Source organism: Dermacentor silvarum, unplaced genomic scaffold (genome assembly GCF_013339745.2).
Source record: "Dermacentor silvarum isolate Dsil-2018 unplaced genomic scaffold, BIME_Dsil_1.4 Seq965, whole genome shotgun sequence".
In the NCBI taxonomy this organism is placed as follows: Eukaryota; Metazoa; Arthropoda; class Arachnida; order Ixodida; family Ixodidae; genus Dermacentor; species Dermacentor silvarum.
In genome coordinates, this window is record NW_023607027.1 from 99,012 (window position 1) to 122,223 (window position 23,212).

The following is a 23,212-nucleotide window of genomic DNA, read 5'->3' on the forward strand; positions in this document are numbered from 1 at the left end:
AAGATGGTGAATTTGATAAAAGGGCGAAATCTGGCAGTGTGTCCAGAAAAGCACCCTGGGTAATTAGCTCGTTTGGTAGAGTGGCTGATCCGTTGGGAAGGCGGTGCCACATTGATCCAGTTGTGGCAACCAAAAATGACCACAATGACACAATACGCCTGAATCGGATGGTGCTCAGAACCTAGGCGGCTGGCAGGTCGCATGGCGGCAGCGAATCAACAAACATCTCGAAGCTAAGCAGCACTGATTAAGCACATAAGTTCTGCGGGAATCCCGAAGGTGGAAGAAGTTTAGCGAGTGGGGAAAATAAATATCACCGCGAAAGTAATACGCAATAACCACGTTTCCTGTGCTTCGAGTTGCCGATTAATTCCCTCTCGTCCCTCCATTTTTATCCTACTGATTAGCTCCCACGATAGAGCAGCTGCAACTGAAAGCGGCATTGATGCCGGGTTCGAGCTCCAAACTATGACAAGTTTTCTCTCAACTGCGAAGCTTTTTTTTTCTTTTTTTTTACAGAGCCCGTATGGGTTTGCATTTATAGTTTCGTGCTAGTTTCCAGTGCATTGCAATTTGTAAAGAGAAGCTTTCTAGTTTACTTCCCCGCAGTTGGGCGTACAGCGTTCGTTTTCATACAAGATATATTTGTGAATACTGTCACGTAGTCCAATAGACAAGTTGGGTCACTGGCCCGAATAGACAGCTTGCGTCTGGCTGCTGTCTGGCCTAGTATAACCACATGGTCACAGGGTATGGGCCATTGGGCGTGTTCCCATTCTCGGCCAGCCCCACATCACTGACGTGCCACTGTGAGAAAAGGAAAATGAAGCCTTGAATGCATTTATACAGGTGCATCCTTTACTGCGCCACAGACCCGTCATCAGCATTCTTCCATCGACGAAATCATATTGATTTCGTCTTCGTCCCGCGGACACCTAACAGCTACAGCCGGCGAGACTGTGCTCCGGTCATCCGCTACTGCTGCGAAATGGCTAACCCAAGCAAGCTTCGTGAGTGAGTGAGTGAGTGAGTGAGTGTTTTGCCCTCTCGTGAAATTACTCGTCACCTTGCCAAGTTCAACTATAGGCGTTTGTGGCCGCTCAACGTGCTATTCGAGCGCCCTGAAACACGCCGAGTGCTTCGAGACTCACAGCGTCTTGGTGACGTTCAAGTCAGGCTCGCTGGAAACATATTGCTTCAGTTCCGCTGTTTGACCGTCCTCTATGCCTTGCATCTGCCGAAGTACCAGATGTACCTGAAAAGAGGAGAAGACTGAACAAAACGCTTCGACTTGGCCCTTGAAGTCATGCAGTATTTCGATAGATGGTGCCGTAAAGATTACAATTGCGCTAGCTGGTATATAGTCATATTCTAAAGGGAGGCAGCGCACAAGAACACAACTCAAGGAACGGTACTGGCTCCACTCCTACGTGTGTTGTGTTTTTGTCTACTGCTGTCTTTTCAAGCCGATTGCAATAGGTGTTGTTCCAGCCACCGCGGCCACGATGTGGTTCCGATGCCTAATTGCTTCCCACGCCTGCAGTATGCGAACGCAGGGCCTTCGAGATTGGTTCCCGTTAATCTAAACAAGTCGTCGCCAAGAGGTACGACAGCGTCCAAAATGCTCCAGGCGCGTTTGCCTCATCGCTACCGACGTTTGACGTTTTTACCCACAAGAACATTAGCAGTGAATAAACAAAGAATTCACTGTGTATTTACCGTTTACAAACTGCCGATCAGTTTCACAGTGCAACTTGCAGCTCCTTCCCTTCGTTATTGCGCATGCATGCTACAAATGCTTCCCAGTGCACTCGCTAAGCGCCTGCTTTCATCTTTGAGTCGTCTTTCTATCGCAACCATGTTGCGAAGGGACGCCAATACAGATGCGCGAATCATTGTTTCTGTTTGCTGTTCTCTACCGCAGGTGCGCAATGATCGCCCTTGAAGGGATGAATTGATGTAAAACTATAATGAACGTCCTGAGGTACGCGACTCAGCGCGCAGCGGGCCGCTCCCACGTTGGGGCAGTCAGGCCATGCCCGACCGCCGCATCGTGGGCCCTCTGGACAGCCCATAGTTGCGCCCCGGCATCGGGGCTCTTGATAGCGGAGAGCCACTTGTCCTCATTTATTTGTTCCGTGCCTCGCAACGAGGGGCAACGCCAGAGCATATGGTCTAAGCTAGCGAAGTCATTGCAGTGCCTGCAAGAACTACTGGCATAAGTGTCGGGATAAAGCTTGTGTAATAAAGCCGGGCTGGGATATGAGCCTGTTTGCAATATTCTGAGGTTAAATGCCTGCGCTCTATTTAACTTCTTGTGAGGAAGGGGAAAGTCTCTCCTGCCGAGATAAAAGTGCTGCGTAATTTCATTATATGTTGTCAGTTGATCTCTGTTCTCCACCACTGCGGGCTGGCCAGGGAGTTCTCCATGGTCGCGGAAAGCGAGACCTCGCGCCTTGAAGTAGGCCAGCTCGTTGAGGTTTGTGGGGCCTCCCATGATGGATCCCATGTGAGCGGGGAACCACGTGAGAGTGTGGGTGTTGATGCTTTTGCCGTCGAGGATGCGACAGGCTTCTTTACACACGGCGCCAACGCTGAAGGCGCGGATGGCTGACCTGGAGTCGCTGAAGATATTAGCATGATTCTCGTCCAGGAGGGCCAAGGCAATGGCCACTTGCTCGGCCGCACATGACGACGTGCTTCGTACCGAAGCTGCATTAACGGTCGAACCCCTGTGGTTGATGGAAACTACTGTGAAATTCTTGCTGTTGCCATATTGGGCCGCGTCAACGAAGCAGCTGCCGCCAGGGAGTTCTGTCGCCCGGCGTAGGAGCGCCACGGCCCTGGCCTTCCTTCTTTCCACGTTGCGCTGGGGATGCATATTGCGTGGGGCGGGGGATATGATGATGTGGTCTTTCTGCTCTTTCGGAAGGCCCTGGTAGGAGTCTTTGACTTTAGCCGCGGGGACGCCCATCTCTGTTAGGAGTCGTCTGCCCGCCGTGGTGCCGGAGAGTCTGAGAATCTGTGCCCTTTCTTGTGCTTCTGCAATTTCTTCCAGTGTATTATGAATACCCAACTGCAGAAGTCGGTCGGTGCGTGTGTAGTTTAGTAGTCCGAGCGCGCTTTGATCCCCCTCCTTATCATGGCATTTAGCTTGTCTCGCTCGGCCCTCTTCCAGACGTGCATGGCCGCTACGTACGTGAAATGCTATAACAACAAAGCGTGGACTAGCCTTATCAGATTCTCTTCACTCAGGCCTCTCCTTCTGTTAGCTACCCGCTTGATTAGACCGATGACGCTATCCGTCTTCTTTGCTAGTTTGTGAATGGTGATGCTATTTGTGCCCGCCCCTTCGAGTGTCATTCCCAAGATTCTAATGGACCCGACTTTGGGAATCAGATCTCCTCACTTGATGTAGGATTAATGTCGATTTCGGTGGGGGGTTTCCAGTTCTGTGGCTTGCGGCCCTTTCTAGGGCCCTTGAATGTGCCTTGAATGCGCCCTTGAATGGCACAAAACTACGGGAGTTCTCATTTTGATCTTAACGAGAGCTCACACATGTTTAACACAGAAGCACTGCAAGGGTGTTCGTGTTGGTAAAATCAGAAAATATAGGGATAAACAGATATGTTTCACAATAAAAGGCAATCAGATCAGCTGTAAACATGCGGTGAGCAGTTATCTCTTGTATCTCACAGTGTGGTTTTCTCCTGCGGCTCAAGAGCACTATCCATCGTCCAAAAGATTACGGTGGCCTTTCTTCTTTTCAATCTTTATTTACAAGCCGATTTTTTTTTTCAAAGCAATGTCTTGTATTCGTGAGCTGGTCGATTTCTCACCTCATATAAGTTCTTGAACAGCTTATGGAGTCATCGAAAAAATAGTAGGTTTAAAAAAGCAAAGGTATTGGGACTATGCGTACTGCATAAACAAAGAAAATGAGCTCATGCAATTCGATGACGATGATTTAATGACATACCCTTGGAAACCGGGCCGTGACAAATATCCACCTAGCCGGCTTGATTGAATCAGATAAGTTATATATATTTTTATCTAGCATTTTTGTATACATCTTATTTTTTTCCCTTCAATACCACCATGTATCGCTACCTATGACTGTAACAGATCCGGTCGTATCAATCTCTTCCCCGATTTTTTTTTCAACCAGTGTTCTAAACGTCTCCTGCTTATCTCGACTGCATTCGAAAGCGGATGCCAGCACTACCCATCAGCAGAAGTGGTCACTACGCTTCAATGACAGTTTACGGCAATTCTCGAGAAGCGTAGCGTCTTCTTCAGGCGAGGGGTTGGCGCCGTACTGAACTCACTGGGGTAGAGGAACCGCTTCGAGTCAAGGATTACACGAGAATACAGGGGTTAGAGTCAGTAACGAAGTCCACATGCCCGCAAGCAAAGGATCAGCGCGTTTGAAGCCTTCCGCGTTGAGCTCGGTCTGAATCAGTGTCCGAGGATTGTACCCTCCGTCAAGGGGCGATTGTCTCGAAGTCTAAAGGAAACGCGAAAAACAATAGATGCAGACACTCACCTGATGCCAGTACGCGCTGTCCATGCTGTACTTAGCCACGTTTGCATACATCCACTCCAAGTTATCGTGGAGGAAGCTATATAGCCTCTTGCAGTAGGCCTTCTCGTTGTCGCAGTAGTCGGCCCACACGTTGTTGAAGTGCATGCGAATGAGGTCTCGCGTAAGGTAACCCTCCAAGAATCCGGCTGCATACGCCTGGTGCTCATCCGGCAGCTCCATGTTGGTATAGATGTCCAGAAAACTGAACCTGTCGGGTCACAACAAGAAAGGCCCTTGAGGAATCGAACAAGGCACGACAAAGGTAGTTCAGGAGAGCGCCAACTTTCATCCTGTATGGCCGCCACCCGATCGGTAACTTCCAATGTGCAACAAACAGACAGACGACAAAAGCATATGCAGAAGTTCAATCAATTCAATTTCACAGTTGGTATAAAGCGTACAAAATTAATCTATAACGCGTGAAACTACGCAATTCCGGTGTTAGCTCAGTAGCAATTTTACAAGCTTGGACAGCTGAAGTATAAACAGTTTCACGTCTAGTTTGATTTCTTGTGCCCGATTTCTACTGAGCGTCATAGCTGTAAAGGGGATGGTTAATTTTTTAGGTATTTTTTCATTGAATTTATGGTTATAGAAAGTTTCTTAGTATTCAACCTGCGCCGAACAGTCCTCTGGTTCAACTTCTGTTTTCGAAGCATGGAGGCATACACATAAATCTTACAAACTTGTTAATTCTTATCCACGGTGCTTTAAATTCATGAACTATTCTACACAGTCTGTCAAGGTTGGACGCTATTGTAGCTCTGCGAGCCAACAGCTCTAGCAAAAACTTATCTGCTAGCTCCAGAAAATTCGTGCATAGAACTTCAAGCGAGCGTAGCAGACGGTGAAAATAAAAACTTGTCAAGCATGAGGCATTATAAATTAAAATGTTGCGGTCTGTCTATGAAAACGTTAAAACTGCTTTGCAGTGTTCTAGTAAAATGATTAAGGCGACTTTTATCACAGTAGTGTTCCAATAATAGTAATAATCAGCACCTATTGTAGATTATACAGGACTCGGGCCTTCAAACCCTCAAAGGGCTTTTATTGCAACACCTGGCAAACAGCCAAAGCCGTGCTCATTACACAAATGCATGTTTCTTGTACTAATGCAGCAAAATAGACAAGTTGCATGGTAGTTTGGTCATCGTGAATCTTATTTCCTATTAAATAATAGTGTTCACTTCTGAACACCACTTCTTTACTGCCTCTTACAATTACTTAAATATTATCGGGCATTATCCCGAAAACAAAAGTAATATGGATGAAATATCAAGATACAGAAATCGCTAAAATCGGATCATTGGTTGATCAGCACAACACTTCAGCGTTTCACAAGGTATGTCTGATGAAAAGGCAAGAACTGAAATTTCGGGGTAAGCAATATGTGTGATAACACATGCCTACGGGTATTTCATAGGTTATCAGGTGCTGTCTGCAGTGAAGGCCACATACCTAGCACATAACTTGTTCTGTGTTCATACGTATCCTGATTTGGAAGGTTTTTTTTTTTCTAGATGAAGGCCAACGGTTTCAAAGAATCCGTTTGCTTCAAACGACGACAACTTCGTTTCGAATGAGGTCATTCAGAGGAATGTTTTTGCCCCAAAAATGAACGTGTGTTGATCTTTTACAACAAAATACGACCTGATCATCCATTGTCTGTTGACCAGAGCATACGATACATCATTAAACGGAAACATGCACGATACGTTTAAATTTCTTACATTATTTATACAATGACGGAGGGAGCGATTCACTAAAGTGGTCGCTCACGTAAGCAGCACAATCACGTACGATTCATTCGTAAACCCCGCAATTCGTACCCGGTTTCGTTGATGGCGTTGTGGAACGAACCCCAGGCTGCAACAAAGTCGTTAGAGTTGGGGCGTCCCAGCTTCACCTCGAAGCTTTTTGGAAACGGGTTACACTTGACCCAGGCGTCCAGACCCCAGGCCGCTGGGGCTAGGAGCGCGAGCGCTGCTAGTGTCAGCTGCATCCTCTTACTCGGCTCCATCTGCAAAAGGTGCGCGCCACGGCTCATTGAATGCAACTCCGTCTGAACTATTACCAGCTAAGCATATTACAACTGCTTGAAAGGAACAGCTTCACCGGAAATTGGGTTGTGTTTCCGCAAGGTCGCCCAAGTCTGCTGTCTTTTTTTTTTTTTTTTACAGCGTAAGCTGTTATGGACTGATTCCAATAGCCGTTTCGGTTGGCGATGTTGCCCGCCGACGCCGGTGTCCGTCGCAGCTATCACCATTCGCCTTGTGACTTACCCGCCCGAAGCGGCTAAGGCGTCGGTGACGAATCATTATAAGAACCGCCAACGAATAGACGTTTAGTCCTGAAGAGTGCGAGAAGTCTCATATAGGTTAGCTCTATCAGTTGCTGAGGTTCGCACGCATCTGCGAAGGAGTTTTTAGTTTTTACTCATTTGTTCTGGACATAACAGGATTGTAAAAAAAAAAATAAAGAATATATGAGGCCTAAACGGTGCCACAAAGTCTAGATGGCAAGGTTACGTTAACACATAAAGCCATAACGATTCCTCGAGCCCAAATGGGCGATGTTTGCGACAAATCCATGTAGCACCAACCATTCCTATGCTAGACGAAGCATTGTTCTGCAGGCGCACTTAGTCCTGGACTCTAAACTTATTTTTTCGTTATTGTGCTTGATGTCCATTCCTCAAAACGAGGTCTGCGCGAGGTAGTAATTTTTGAGACTGAATCGAGCCCTAATCGATTGTTCCAGAATTACATTGAATGCAATGTCGAAAATCTATTTTACAATAAAGAACAGCTGTTTTGACCCTTAATCGTGGCGTGCGCGAATATCCAATATGTCGAATATCAATCGAATAGTCCATACTCTTTTACTCGAATTCGATTCCAGAATTCACTATTCTAATTGGTGGAATATTTGTTTATGTACGAATATAAAGAATAAAAGCACTTATTAGAGTCTCGAGGGAGAGAGAAGATGGATGCGAGGGCCGTTGCGAATGATTTTGGTGCGGGAGAGCAATGGTTGTTGCGCCGAGGCACCAGTTTCCGAGCGAACGCGTGGGGCGGACAATTTCTGTTTTATAATTCCCAGTCATCCTACAAGAATGTCTCGGAAGTAATCCTACAAGAATCGGAAGGCGGCCGCCGAGGTCGGCATTGAACCCTCGTCCTCAAGCTCTGCAGCGCTTGAGGACGCGGGTCCTCAAGCGCTGCAGAGCTTGAGCCACTGGGCTTGTACCGTGGCACGTGACCAAGCTTCTTCAGCGAGAACGAGCACCGGGCCCAAAAGAGAACGCAAGTACAAGGAATAACTTCCAATCAAGGTCTTATTACCCAGAACATGTTACTTATACATGAAGAAGTCATACGTGGAACCCATGTCACAACCACACACAGGGCACACCAAACTGAAGGTGAGAACAGTAGCACATATCGGATTGCATGAGGGTAAAAAAATTGTTTTGCACTTCGATACGTGCTATAATACTGCTATCACTTTTAGTATGTTCGGACTGATGTTCGTTTGTTTTGTGCAAGTCTGCGTTTGATACTCCCAGGACACTATGGAAACTTTTTGCGCGTTTTGTATAACACCTCTAAACAGGTATAAAACAAGTGTTTCTTTAGAAGTGCTTCACTGGGGCCCCACATATGCCTCAGTTTCTTGCCCGGACACTGTTTCTAACATTTATTCTGCTGTCTCCAAGTATGAACTTGGTGCATCATTTAGTTCTCCCAGAAGACCGGGAAATACAAGTACATAATGTTTTCGAGCACTTCTTTAGAGTCATAAAGACGGCATCGGCCGTAAAAATCCAGGGGCGGCATTCACAAAGTGAAATTACGAAAAAAGATATTAGCGTAAGAAAAATCTTACGAAAAAAAAAACGCTTAACCTTGCACTCGGCCGCGCAACGCTTGAAACAGTGAAGCTCGGCGATCATAGCCCAGCATTATCCGGAAGTGCGCGCGAACTTTTCATCTTTTTTACTCAATGATTTCTCTTCGCGCGTCTCGGACTTACGGCCGTCACTGCGCGTTGTTGCAGCTTGCAACACCTATATATAACCACACTGACGCGTATCACTGGAGACCTTTCGCTTTTTGGTTAAAACGTGCAGCATAATGCTCATAAAGATGCCACTAAGCTTTTTTTTCATGCACAAAGCCAGTAACAGGCCATGGGAAGACCAGACGACAAAGAAGGGCCACAGCAGACAACATCCATCGTCGTCTTACGATTGACCAGAGGTGCTTATTCTAAACCCCGGAGTAATATCAGTTCTGGGCGAAATGACGTCACTCACGTCTTTCGTTCGCTTTGTCAGCACCTAGATAGCACAAGGCCTGTTCACTCCGATCCATGACCTCATGGCACCTGGCCAGACTGCCATAGAATATAATGGGGATGCTTCCTAGTAAGCAACAGTGATTTTGACGTCATCGCTTTCGTCACGCCAGCCTTGGCAATGGAAATTTCGGGCCAGGTAGCGTGACGTCATGAAACAGAGTGAACAGGTCTTGTGCTATCTAGGTGGTGTTGGCTTCGTGCGATGCTCTTTCTATCTTTTCCTCCTCTGACTTAAGAAACCCTTCATAGGCGTTCGTGAATTCAGCGCAAGGATTCCCTTCAAGCCGGCCAGTGCTGCGCGCCGGCTGCGCAGTAGTGCAGTCAACACGATGGCATGAAAAATCCGGCCAAAGTTGACTGGCATCGCCAAGTGAACAGTGTGACGCTAAGCGCAGTCACGAAAACGCGTTGTATGAGCAATATCAGCAGTTACGTCGCTCGAATTATGCTGCCTTGTGCTCTCTCCCGGCGGCGCACTGTTCAATCACCTAATTCCGTGCGTTTGAACGAAGCTACGACATTAGTGCGTTTTAGCGGTCTAATATAATAATTATGGGGGTTTACGCGCCAAAACCACGGTTTGAGTATGAGGCATGCCGTAGTGGGGGACTCCGGAATAATTTGGACCACCTGGGGTTCCTTAACGTGCACCTAAAGGAACTTAACCGTGAAAGTAAGAGTAGGTTCAAGATTTTTATTCACAAAACAAAGGTAATGTTTACAAGCCTGTCAAGCGAACAAGAATTCATGATCAGCAGTCAGCCTGTAGAGTTCGTGCAGGAGTAAGGTTGTCTAGATCAATTAGTCACATGGAACCCTGAACATGAGAAGGAAATTTACAGAAGAATTAAAATGAAAATAGGTTGGAGCTCCTATGGCCGGCATTACCAAATCATGACCGGGAGTTCACCGCTGTCTTCGAATAGCAAAGGATAAAATCATTGCATTCCACCAGTACTAACATATGGGGCAGAAACTTGGAGTTTAACAAAGAAGTTTGAGAACAAGTTATAGGCGGCACAAACAAGCGATGGAACAAAAACGTTAGGCGTAACATTAAGAGAAAGGAAACGAGCGGTGTGGCAGTTGACATTAAAGTAACAGATTGGAGCTGATCGGGCGATGTAATTCGTAGAACAGATAATCGGTGGTTCATTAGAAAGGCAGAGTGGGTGCTAGGAAGTGCTGTCGGGGACGGCAGAAAATGAGGCGGGGTAATGAAATTAGCAAATATGCAGGCATAACATGAAATCAGCTAGTGCAGGTCAATGATAATTAGAGGTCGCTCGGAGAGGCCTTCGTCCTGCAGTGAACATAAATATACGCTAAGGACGCTTTACAACAACCAAAGACCGTAATTTTAACGCACTGTTTCCTTTGAACCATAGTTCGCTTCGTACTGTGAGGCTGCATTCGCATGTTTACAGAATGGTGTCTGTCGCGCCTCTTTGATACCATGACCCCACCTTGTCCTTGTACTATATGTGCAGAGACTGATCCGAACAAAGTGCGTCAGTCTCACAACATCAACTTCTTGAACCGATGTGATCCGAGCCCATCTAGAATGCTGAACCGTGACGCGCTTTTTTGTACGGTATTGTGCAATATTCTGACATGCAGTTGAACGTGCGTTTTTATGAGGCTTATACATTTATAGAAGCGTTGGCGTTGATCGTTGTGGTGATGTTAACTGATTATCCTAGAATTCTATGAGGTACCACTTGAATGTGACATACAGCACAGTTAGGAGCTCCAGGCCCTGACGTCCGCAACCTATGATTTGTTACCAGTCGCCAAAATTGAAGTGTACGTGCCCTTTTGCCTTTCGGCTCTGTCAGAATGCAGCCGCAGTGAACCTGCAAAACGAACTCTTAACCTGGTGCGAAGCATCATCGGGTTTAGTCAGCCGAGGAGAAGTCAAGAAGAAGCGATGAACACTGATACGATGCCAAAGTTTTATAGGCCGCGAAACGTGCACGTGTGGATGTTACGTGGTGAAGTTTTTTTGTTATAAATCGGGAGTGTTGGTAGCCACAGCATTTTTTTTCTGCATTTCTCTTTCAGGGTTCCTTTAATAGTTCTCTGTGCCCTCAACAGGGATCCGATGCGAAGGAAACGCGTGTTTAGTGGTCGGTTGGCGCTCGACGACATCGTCGACCAGCACCTTACAGACGGTGCCCGCTGGCGAGAGAGCAGATATGGAGCCCAGGCGAACCGCACCCACAACCGTGTGCAGCGCGATCACATGCCATACCGATGAACATACGGCTGTTGGTCGCCTTGCTTTGAGACCATATGAACTATTTATTATGGAGCTTTATTTTTCATTACCGTAATTAATATCGAAAGCAATACATTTCGTAATCATCAGCCTACTTTTATGTCCACTGCAGGACCAAGGCCGCTCCCACTTTTAGTCAAAAAAATTCGGCAGAGACACTTAAGATGGCTTACGTGTGGGAATGAGAAAGCAATGAGAAAGTCCCTTTGTTGTAATTTCAATATACGAGAAAAAAAAGCCTTATAAGCAGCCAGGGATCTTTGAAGGCTATTGCGTTCCACTCTTATAAAGGCGGAGCTTAAGCGTCCTCCAATTTTTTTACACTCATGACGGGGCACAACCTCCGGCCCATTGGCTGCGTCGTCACGTGACTAACGGCGCACGCACCAGGCCACACGTTTAGTCAGCCAGATGGCTGCGACGTGACTTGCGAAATGACGCACGCACTGGGCACACCTTTAGTCAACCAAAAACCGTGGAGCCGCCGTGGCATCGGGGAAGCGTTCTCGTCTGGCACCCCGGAGGCCCGGGCTCGATTCCCACTGAGGCCGAAATTTACCCAATTTTCTTTTCAAAGGCATTCATTTACTTCATTTGCAGGAACCTCGCTCATGAATTTGGCGTCAATCCGAGTACTCTTTGCCGTCGGCCATTTTTGGTACCATCATTCGGTCATGCCGCCGACTACAGCGCCGAATTTTCGCGTAATGGAGCATATAAAGCTGTCGCATCAAAACATTTAGTCGCTTTGTAATGCAGTCAGGGTTAGCCTGGAAGACATGACCGGCAATTGCTCCCACTGAGCATATGTTTCTGCACCAAATATGTCACCATGAGTCCATCAGTCCTGTCTCTCTCAGAAATGCGAGACGAATGCGCGACACTTCCACTGCCATTCTTTTGACGGCGGTGCGATGAACCAGCGAGCGCGGTTGCGCTTGTCGGCGCTGTAGCAGACACCCGGTAAAGGAAGCTGTCAAAGCTGTGTGTGGCGATTTGCCGTAAGAATATAGCCTCAACAACAGATACATGATGTGCGATCACGCTATCAGATGACAGCGCTTCTTTCATTTCTTATTTAAACCGATCTATGCTTCCTCCTCGCTCTCATACGATGCCATTGGTTAACTGCGCTGCCACTTCGGTGGCACGCTTATCTTAGCGTAAGAACTTTTTTTGCCAAGAAAGTGCGTAAGAACGGCGCAGCTTAGGGAATTCCGCCCCAGTTGTACAAGTAAGCGCTCGTGTAGGCATTTCGTTCAGCGCCTGTTCTGCCCGCGATTTTCGCTAGGACATATTACAGGGAATTCAACATTTCAGGCTGCGCATCTTCGAAGTGAACAGCACAAAATTCATCAAGCACGAGCAGGCGTGACCTGGTGAGGCAGCGAAAGTTTCATCGCCAGGGGCGCGAAGGCACTGTTCAGTTAAAGCCCCCGAGGCAATGCGAATAACCACTTCAATCATGCCCCATGCACATTCGGATACGCTACTTGTTCTTGCCATGGCTATCCAGTGGCGCCAAGGAAGAAAAAACCACGGGCATTGAGCTCCGAGTAAATTGAACTTGCTGCGTACTCAATGCGGCCTCATTTTACTTCAATGCGCTGAGTAACACACGACCACTTTCCTAGAACCTGGAGGCGTTAGGATGATTTGGGGTATGTTCGGTGTGTCCTGCTTTATCATTATTAGCGAAATAATAACTTTCAGGTGATTTTGCTTTGTGTGTGTGTGCGAACCCTCCCGGACCTTTCTGGCCATGGCTACTGGGTGCTGCTGTCTTGCCGAATAGGTCACACTTTAGAAAATTTAATAAGGTGCCCGATGGTGGGGTTGAACCTCGGTCCCCTAGCTAAGCAGCCCGATAGTCTAACCACAATAATCGCACGTTCGCACCACCGCCCGTGCCAACTTTCAACTAGCTCTTTGAGATGGTCACCACGTGTGCCCCATTGCGTATAGCATGGGTGCGCTAGACCACATGCTCGCACGACAGTTTCCATTACTAATGCCAAAGGTGCAGGAATGAAATGGGCAACCCTGTAACAGTTGATTACCCGCTTCACGAGTTCACATATATTCCGAAACACGTGTTGGGTCGGCACAATTTTTTTTCCTCCTTTCTGGTTATGCCTGCAGCCAGCTTTTTTTTCTCCTGTGCTTAAATTCAAGCGATTGAATTCTCCATGTAAAATAAAACGCAACATGTCTGAATGTAGAATAAGGCCATATTTAATTACTCCGAAATTACAGACTCTCTTTAGAAAATTCGCAAAGTATCGTCCAACCAAACTAACTCTCTTTCGGTTAAGGCTCGGCAATACATTTACGCAACTTTGACACGCTCATCGACGGCCCGTCATAATTCGTAACTTAAGGGAATAACGACAGTCAAGCACGAGACTATACCTGCGTGCCGAGATGGGAGCTCCGTTTCTGGTTGAAGTCAGGCGCGAACTTCACGCTCCGGTGGTTCCGATGGGCCCGTCGACCACACGACCACTCGCGGGCTCGCGTTCTCCTCAGTCAGCAGTCGCAGCAGCCGCCGTCCTTCCGAGCCCTGATACGCGACACCGAAGACTGCTCCTCTCCGTGTTATGACGACACGAATATACCCGACGAAACGGGCCGTTAGAATCCCGTGTCCTCCGCGCCGTCGACTCACGTGCCCGCTCCCCGAACCATTCGCGGGCGCTAAGCGAAGCTGTGTGTGATAAGCTTTCTTTCATTGTCTATAGCCTCTACTTATACCCGAAAGCAGTTATCAAGTCCGGCGGCGCTCTCTAAAGATGGCCGATGGATAAGGGCTGTCGCCAAGCGGCGAGCAGCTGTTCCTGTGTTTGCAGCGTGCGAAGCTTAAGTCGTTCGGACAGATAAACGGGGTACGGAAATGAGCGGATAGAAGGGACGTCTGGACCAATTAGAGCGTGTGACTATCTTTATTTTCCGCAAGCGCTGTGGGTCTGTCTTAGAAGCCGGCCGGAATATAACGAACGATCAAAATACACGAAAGCTGTCGTTTCCAGGTGGTAGTAATAGCATTCTTGATTAGCAGACATCTTACAGCGAAGCTGTCTGTGGCTAGAGTTGTAGGAATTTTTCGTGTCCGCCAACAGATCTGCCTGTGCAACAACTCAGCTCCCGAATTTGATGCAAAATTGCTTCATTCTCTGCAAAAGCTTATAGGCCTCATCACTTGGATATGCATTTTCAGCAGATCAGTTGTCAATAGGCACCATTTTCAAAATCAGCCGTCTCTGAGGTAGTTAATAAGGGTTTCTCAAAGATTTGCCGCTGTGCCACCCGCGTCGGCCATGTGTACGCTCGCACTGCCCTCTCTTTGTCGTCGTTCCAGGCGCTTGCGTGCCTAGTTTCCTTCCACTCTCCCGGCGTGGCGGTCCCGTCGCGCGTGTCTAGTTTCCTCCGGCTCCCTGAAGTGGCGGTAGTCTTCCACGCGAATGTATGCCGCCTATCAGGACCGCCAATCAAAATAAAAGTGTGTGTGGGTGTGTCTTCAGGATGACCGCCATCGCCGTTCAAGAAAAATAAAATTTGCTCATACCTTTGATCTAAATTCTGTTTCACCTCTACGTCGGGTGCTAAACTGCTTCGCAGCTAATCCACTTTCACAGCAGTGTAATGACGCGTGATTTTTAGAAGACATCTCGGAACTGCACATCGTTGTTTACGTAAATTCCGTCCGGCATTAGTCGTCACTGCGGCGACTCTGTTATTATCGCGCTGATGGCTGTTTTGTGACGCGAAAGCCTGCGAACGGCGGCCATTGATGAAACAGTTGAGAAACGTTGTTAATGCAGGCCCAGATATATTAGCGTCTCTACAGATGTAAGGCTCGTTTAAAACCTTGTTCCAATTACACACACACACTAAGCGTCTTTCTGAACCCTGCTTTGCCACAATTTTAGATATTTCAACGTGTATCTATTGTGTTGGTTCCGGTTGAAGTCCATGACCCGTGCGTAGCATTTCTCTTTCGTTATCCAACTAGTCCACGAACACGTTATTAAATTACATTTTTGGGCATTGTGTGCCAAATTAACGATTGTATTATGAAGCACGACGAAGTAGAGAACCCCGGACTGATCTTAGCCACTTGTGGTTCTTTAATTTGCACCCATTTCACCGATATGCTAGCGTTCTTGCATTCCACGGCCGGAATGCAAGAACCTCGCGCTCAGCAGTGCAACGCCATTGCCCCTAACTACCGAGGCGGTTTCCATGAAAGAGTGCTCCGACCTAAGCCGTATTTATTTTCCTTTGGGAAATTCCCCTCTTTCGCAAAGCGGACCCAAAGATTGTCGCCACCTTCAAACCTATTGCAGCTACAGGCGTTGGCGAAAAAATGTAACCCGGGGCTCTACCATTGCACGCTCAGAAAAGTTTGCACCCTTTGGGACTTGTCCCACAAGACTAATCGCCATCTGCCTTGCCCGCATTTTCTTCCTTAAAGCTGAGCGCCCGCGGTACTTTCAGGTCACGAACGGCCTGCGCGTTATCAGCGTGACATTGCGTTCTCGACAGGAAAGTAGCGAGCGCAGAGTTTCCAAGAAAGGAAACGCAAGCAAGGCAGATTGCGCTTATTGTGTTAAGCGGTTAAGCCCCGAAGGGTGCAAACTTTTGTAAGCGTGTACACTCGGGTTATGGTCGAATCCCGCGGACCTCGTGTGTGCTTCCTCAGGAGGAGGCGGAAAGAAAGAGAATAGGCAGGGAGGAGAGCCGAGTGGTGTTCCGCGCTGCACATGCTCAGTGCAGGACCAGGGCCTTCTTCGCTGTACACTGGAACCGAATCTCTAGGATCGCACCACCAGCTTCTGACTTTTTGCGTCCTCCATTCCAACTACTCGACCTACTGCGGTCACGCCACATTGATGTCCATAGTTGGTGGTATAACTTCATCCGTCAGTGTGTCTGTTCAACTTCATCTCGGCGTTCACCATACTGGCTTTACTTTAATCTTACAAGGTTGATACTTTGGAGTTCAACGTCGTGAAAATGCTCAGCGGGCTCTATGCTGGAGAGGTGCGGATTAAGTTGCAACGCATGAGGTGCTTTAACGTTTGCCCTTAGATCTAAACGCACAACCATTTTTTAAATTACCGCTACCACGGCCGGCAATTCAACTCACGACGTCGAACACATTAGCAAAACGCCATAGCCACGGAAATTTTGCAACTTTCTGCGCCTGGCACAGCCCAAATTCGGCACCGAGGCGATTGCCCGTCCGTTCAGCAAAACCTCGCTAGCGCGAACTTATTTATTTAGGAAGTTCCGTCCGTATTAAAGAGGAACCCTGGCGTAGTTTCAATTCTCATAACTGCTAAGAGCATGTTTAGTTAAAGAGTAATCGTGTAAACGTGAAAATAAACCACTACTAAAGCTTCACATGATTTTCACTTGCTGAAGCTCCATGCGGCGTGACCGTAGTAGCGGGATTTTTTTATTTCAGTATTTTACTGGAAAAGGAGGTGGAGGCCAGGAAACTGGCTTGAGCTATTCTGTCTGCGTGTTCACAACAGCGCCGAATTTTCTTGCGACATTTTTGAAGCCTGCGACATTTACTCCAATCACGTCACCTTACAAAAAATTATCTGCCGTGGCGGACGCCATTTGCAAGAAAAACTGAAATGATTCCTTCACTAAATGAGCTAATTACATTGTTTAACTTCTTAGTCAGAAACTTTACGGCACATGCTTATATTGGAAAGTTGAAGGGAATCGTTCGTATATACAGGGCGTTTCAACGAACACTTTCAAGTTTTTTTTTAACGGTTTCCTGTGGCCGATAGCCCAATTCTAGTTTATGGGTTGGTCTACTCGAAGAGGCGGCGCACATTAAATTGAAACATATTACTAATTTAAAAGTCACACTAATTACTTTAAATTGCAATTTACAAATTCTAGCCATCTTTTCAAAGCGAAAGCATAATTGCAACGTTCTCAATAGGCTAATTACTTTGACAATCTTGGGACCATGGCCTGAATATCACTGCAAAAGGCCACAAAAGCGCTGCTGCGATTTTTAAAAACGACAGGACTAGTGACCGTTATTACCCGGACTGATTGATAATTATCTGTTGCCTCGACGATACAAGAGGAACTTTCTATTCTTCTCTTAATCCCCCAGTGTAGGGTGCACCGGGCTCATTTACCTCCCTGCCTTTCATTAAATCATTTTCTCTCTCTTCTAGCCGTGGAGTTCGCAACGTCGATCCACTTGGATCGAATGCTCAGGCATGACGCCAGGTTATATAGAGATAATAATTCCCGAACTTTGCGGAGAAATGCATTGGCGTTCCAGTACTTTCTTAACAAAATGTCGTTTTATGCATACAAGCTCAAAAGTGTTTCAATGCCCATGCTTCTGTGGCTTGGCTGTCCTGGCTGCTCCGGCAGCGGCGAACGTCGGCCAGCCAATCCTTTCATCCTGATCCGGAAGTGACCATGGTACCTGGACAAGAGTCACTCGTTCTGGCGAGCCTGTTGACCCGTCTTGAGGAGCATCGCTCTTCGAAAAGAATGTCGTTGCAGTTGATGTCTAGTGCCACACAATTCACTATACCTTCGCATAACTGCAGTTGATAACGGTTCAGTTAGTACCATTACTGACTGAACAAGCTGATCACTGTTACAGATGAGTATCAGTTACCAATTACAAATGGAATTAGCGCCACTGAACACAAAGTATTTAGCTTAGAACACATATGCCAGGCTCACTCTGGAATTCACTAGAGCTGGTGAACTTGAGGCTTAGTAGCGGCCATACGCAGCACGGTAATGTTGAAGATGTATAAAATGTATCTGCGGAATACACACAGATTTATTTGCGCTCTCGTACCTTTATTTCTAGAAAATAAGCAGAGATTCTTCACAAACAAAAGTCGTTACCAGCCTATTTAGGTTTACTTGTATTGATCGAGTGAGCCCCAACTGGGTTCGTTGCACCAAGTGTATAGATGATCTGCGACAAAAAGTACACATTCCACATTCTGTGCATAGAGTGTGTAATCTAAATAATTTGTAGAGACTGCCCCAAAAATGGTGTAAGGGAAATCTTCCGGAGCTCCGTTAAGAAATACCGAAACCAGTGTAAAGTGGACACGACCTTCGTCGTTCACTATACAGTTCTGTCGTCACCATCTTTTTTGCGCACAGTCTTGCAGTCCTTCACCCGCGGGCGCACCTCTCTTCGCAGGCCTTCTGCGTGTCGAAGCGGTTGTCGTTGCCACCGCATCCTCCGTAGACGAACATCTCGCACTTCTTGCTCTCTTTGCGGTAGTAGTACATGGGCTTCGAGCTGAAACACGGACCGCTGTCGAAGTCCTTTTGGCACGCTGCAGAAAACAAAAGAATAAGGTATTCTCAAGAACCGCCGTACATAAAGCAAGAAAAAACACAGAGTGAATGATTCGATTGCGCCCCCCATTCCCTCATCCAAAATTTTGACAGTAAAGGAAAGAAGCCCGTGACGCCGTCGCATATTTCAACGTAACCTTCTGCAGGCGGGTCACAAATGTGGCTTTATCTTTGGCCTTCCCAATCGTTCAGTGAAAAATCTACGCAAGCAATAGCTAAGAACATTGTCCCAGCCGAGACCCACGTCAATAAGGTAAAGGCCAAGGCTATCTCACTGTGTAAAGAACTTCAACTCGCCAGATCGTTCAAAGCCATCAGTGTCTATAAGCATGCCTCATTGTCGGTGTTTTTACAGTGAAGCTGCATATAGCTAGTTTTCAGTGGATTGGTGTCGGTAGACCAAAAATCCCGAAGGTTGTGCAATATCAGGCCTACCCGCGGCAGAGGTGAAGCAGGCTTCAAGCACTCCGCCAATTTGCAAAAATAAGCCTAATATCTTGGGTCCAAACACAGTATCAGATATTCAGCTGATAAGAACAGATACTACACTTTGACCCGCGTCGGCCATGTCTACATTCGCACCATACACGTGTACGCCATCCCGCGTGTTCAAACTATTGCCTACCAATCTGAGTGTCTTCTGTCTCCTGTCGTCATGCTCTACCTAGGCTCATTTCCTCTGTTCTGCTCTGACTGTGAAATGGGTAGGCCGCGTGTTGTACGGCCTGAAGAACAGCGTGCCTACCAAGAACGACGGCGTGAACAGAAAAGGGAATGGGCGCGGCGGCGGCGGCGGAAGGAGACCACCGACGATGAGCGGGCCGCGGACGCCAAGCGTATATAGGCGTGCTGCCCGCCAGGACCGCGAGGCAAAAAGAACTGCGAACCATCTATGCGGCCCCGATTCCGCAAACTTCGAATGTTTCACTGGCGCAACAGTCAGTCACCACATACACGGCTTCCCTGGTCATCCACCTTCACAGAGTGGAATGGCACTGAATTTTTTCGTGTATAGACACACAAGCCAGACATGCATTTTATGTGCAGTGTTACTCTGGACTCCTGGCAGCAAAACGTTGTCCTTTTCTTACGAAGTCATCTTCATGTAATGGAGGCGGATGGCCCGTTCACTCCCAAGAACTCAACTGATGTAACCCAGTTTTTGCAAAAACTTGAACACGGCACTTCTGCTTTCACATTTAATTGATGTTGAAGATTTGTTTTATTATCTGACCCATACAGAACTGTTTCACTTTGTTAAGGCATGCATTGAGCAAGTTGGTGTTCTAGCTTTTGATACAGCTGTAGGTATATATGTCTTGATAACTTCTCCACTTTGCTTGACGTTTGTTTTTTACAAGGATCAAGCTAACATCCAACGCAAGGGCACTGCATCGATTCATATGTCGCTCCAGTTTTACGTAACATGTTTTATTGCGACTTGTAATATTTTCCTACTTCAGGCACTTTAAGTGTATCTATCCGGCCTCTTACACCGACCCAATGACCCAACTTGTCTAGTAGCACGGGCCACTATGTATGTGCACACGTGGTTGTGATGCCGTCGTGGTCGTTCAGTCGTCGCCGTGCCAACTTCGTCATACCATCGTCACTACTTCATCGTCGCGATACAGTAACCATCACGCTATGGTCGTCATTCACAAAGTCGTCATCCCATCGTCCTCATGCCGTCGTCATCACGTTGTCGTCGTTATACCATCGCCCTCATGGCTGACCCTGGCAAGCGAGTGTTATAGCAAAGTGGTGCGATACCAGACATAGTGTATGTTGCACATATATCCGGAGCAATAGAAATGTCGGAATGATCCCTGCAAATTCTAAATAAGAACGTCTTCAGCAACTCGATGTCCCGCTCCAATGCTCGAATGCTAATTACATTGACGTACACAATCATCGTAATATGGGTCCTGCGGGAATTTTTTACCTGAACGTGGGCAGGAGATAGCTCAGACACTTCACAATGCAATGGCGCTTAAGGCTTTTAGATAAGTTGACGGTGTTTTAGCGATTTCAAACGCTTACCCTCCTGGACGTCATCTAATTCAATGCATGGTGTTTTAGCGCGGCTTGGACACTATTGAAGAAGGCTCCCTGTTGTGCGTGACCTCTCTAATAATGACAAATTGCAGTTTTTTGCAAGGTTTGAGACCAACACTTCCTGGGTGGCAAATCTGCTGGGCGTACTGTCCGCGCTCACACAAGGAACGTGTGCCGTTTGACTCGGCTCACTGTAAAATTGTCAAGAGTTAGAGTGCTATAGCCTCCATATATGTATCCAGGAATCGTTGGTGAGATCGTATTTTCACATGATGCAGGAAAGTTTTTATTTGTTAGTTCGCACGGCTACGTTCGGTCGGGTATTGTTGCTCTGTCATGGCTTAGCAGTCCTTCCTGTCCTTGTCTTCAATTCGTTGCGCGTCCTATTACAGCGTAATAAGTATGAACCAACTAGCCCTGCGACAAGTAATAAAAGCGGAAAAAAATTCAAACACGTTGAAACTTGTCCATTCACTGTATTATTTTAACAACCACGTAAGAAATGTTACATTTCGGATGGTTAGCGCATGTTTATGACAAGAACAAGGGTGATTAAGGTTTTCTATGACACTTTGTGTTACAATCCAGGTGAATGGCCATTTTTCCTTTTCATGAAACTTGCGGGCGTCCGCCGAACTGATTTGCTATGCACACGTGGCAAATGTCTAAAGAAATATAGAATGGCACGTGATGGCAGCAACAACGTCGAGAAGGTTGTTCCAGTTGTTGGTTGCCCAAGCAAAAAAAAAATTTTAACTTGCAACGTTGACGGTAACGTTACGTTCGGTGGGTGCTGAAAAATAACTTATTTGAAGGGCGACAGAGCGGAAATGCGGAAATGGATGAGTTGGGAATAGTGGATTTTGCATTTAAAGGCAAAAAGATTATGTCTCTCGAATACGATGAACAAATAAATTTAGGGGAGCGGGTGATTCTGAACCGATTCGAATGTATTGATTATGTGTTTTGGGCAAGCTCCAGGTAACAGCAATGGTACGCAATTCAAGTTCGTTTTGGCAAAAGAGCATGCGAACGAAGGAACCGACAGGAAAAGAAAAAGAGACGAGCGGCGAGTGACAGCAGCAGTTCTTATACATAGTGAGAGAGATAAACGGGGTGGGCAAGGCAGGGAGGTTAACCCAAAAAGACTCTTGTTTGCTACCCTGCGCATGGGGGAAGGGTAAGGGGAAATGAAAGACGGTTAGAATAGCGGAAAGAAAGAGCGATGTCACCAAAAAAAATACAGGAGGTTGGGAACGTTCGTGAGGACTATAGTCTCTCTAATAGGCCACTCGAACGCAAAAATTTAAAGAGTGCCTTGACTGACTTGTGGTGTGACTTATGTATAGGCCGGCGTTCCAGGATGTCTGCCCCGAAACCAACCAGTCATCAAGGCGCGCCAGCGCGGACACGAGTGACTCAGAAGTAGGATGGCTTGTTTTCATTTTCATTTTGATTACGCACAGGGTAAGAATAAAACACAAATGATATATTTTTTCGTTAGAACTAAAATTGCTTTGTGGGACAGAAGTTGAAAGCTAACAAAGCTGCAGTAATTTCAGACATTCCTATGTTTTACTGGTAGATTCTCAGCTCTTTGTATCAGATTGTATATAAATCTCCCAATGTAAGTTATTGTCCATTCAGGAGCAGTGCAAGGTATGACATATCCTGAAACGTGGTAAATCTGCGTGTACTGCTGCCAGCACACCCAAATAAACGTGTTTTCGTAATGACAGCAAGCATGTGCAAGCATACTTTTCTTGAGTTAACTTTGACTTGAGCGAAAGCTTTTCTATTGTGCCCTGAAGTCCGTTAAAGCGGTATTACAAACTGCATGAATCTATCAGCCTTGAGTCTCCAATTTGTCGATGCAAATATTGATCATCATTTTCGTAGGCATACATACGTTGGTATGTGGGACGTCGATTGTAATTATGTGCTCTATTTGACGTAACCTGATCCCCTGTTTAATCAATGACCGTAGCAGCGTCATGACACGCGTGAATAAAGCAACTTGAAAAAAATTTAAGATTCAGCGCCATATGTTAACCTTTGGGTTTCTCCGTGGTGGTTGGTACCGGCTTTACGGTCGTCTTTTTGTCCTCCTTTTTCTGCTCCTCTTTGTTCTCCTCCATCGGCTTCTCCTTCTTATCCTTGTTCTCGTTCTTCTGCTTGCCCTTGTCGCTGTCGTCTACGTTCCAGCCCTTGTCCTCCTTGGAGTCGCCCTCGTAACACACCTCCTCCAACTTTGGTCCGCACCAGTAAGGGTCACCTGCAACGCATCCGGGCATCACTAGCCACGAACCAATGAAATAACTACTTGGAATTCCCTCAAATATTGGCCGCGCGGAGCAGCAGCATTGAGCGTAAAAACGTTACTACAATAAAGCATTTCAATTTCAAAATATTAAAACGATCGCAAGGAAAGCTGACAGGATAACGGACTGTTGGTGTAAGAGCACGATGCTTGCCTCCTTTGTTTGGAGCGGGTTACGCGTACCCCAGCGAGGGATAGAGAGCAGTGAACGAGTTCGCGCCGTAGC

At 46.8% G+C, this 23,212-nt stretch overlaps 2 protein-coding genes and 1 non-coding gene across 3 annotated transcripts in view; all 3 read right to left on the reverse strand.

Moving 5' to 3' along the window:
- Positions 1 to 13,906, reverse strand: part of LOC119435866 (putative phospholipase B-like 2) — a 36,937-nt gene extending 23,031 nt beyond the window's left edge. The window contains exons 1-4 of the mRNA XM_037702569.2: positions 13,644 to 13,906; positions 6,415 to 6,605; positions 4,547 to 4,793; positions 1,152 to 1,255 (exon numbers count right to left, since the gene is read on the reverse strand). Of these exons, the coding sequence (XP_037558497.1) occupies positions 1,152 to 1,255; positions 4,547 to 4,793; positions 6,415 to 6,605 (542 nt within the window). The 5' untranslated portion in view covers positions 13,644 to 13,906. The remainder of the gene's footprint in view (positions 1 to 1,151; positions 1,256 to 4,546; positions 4,794 to 6,414; positions 6,606 to 13,643) is intronic.
- Positions 13,907 to 18,059: 4,153 nt separating this feature from the next.
- Positions 18,060 to 22,960, reverse strand: LOC119435864 (kunitz-type protease inhibitor 3). Its single transcript, XM_037702568.2, has 2 exons — positions 22,720 to 22,960; positions 18,060 to 18,586 (listed from the first exon to the last, which is right to left on the reverse strand). Exons 1-2 carry the CDS (start codon positions 22,958 to 22,960, stop codon positions 18,420 to 18,422), a joined length of 408 nt encoding a protein of 135 aa, XP_037558496.1. The 3' UTR covers positions 18,060 to 18,419.
- LOC119435867 (U2 spliceosomal RNA) lies at positions 18,994 to 19,176 on the reverse strand. Its single transcript, XR_005188915.1, has one exon. It is a non-coding gene; the product is annotated as a U2 spliceosomal RNA (small nuclear RNA).
- Positions 22,961 to 23,212: the final 252 nt, after the last annotated feature.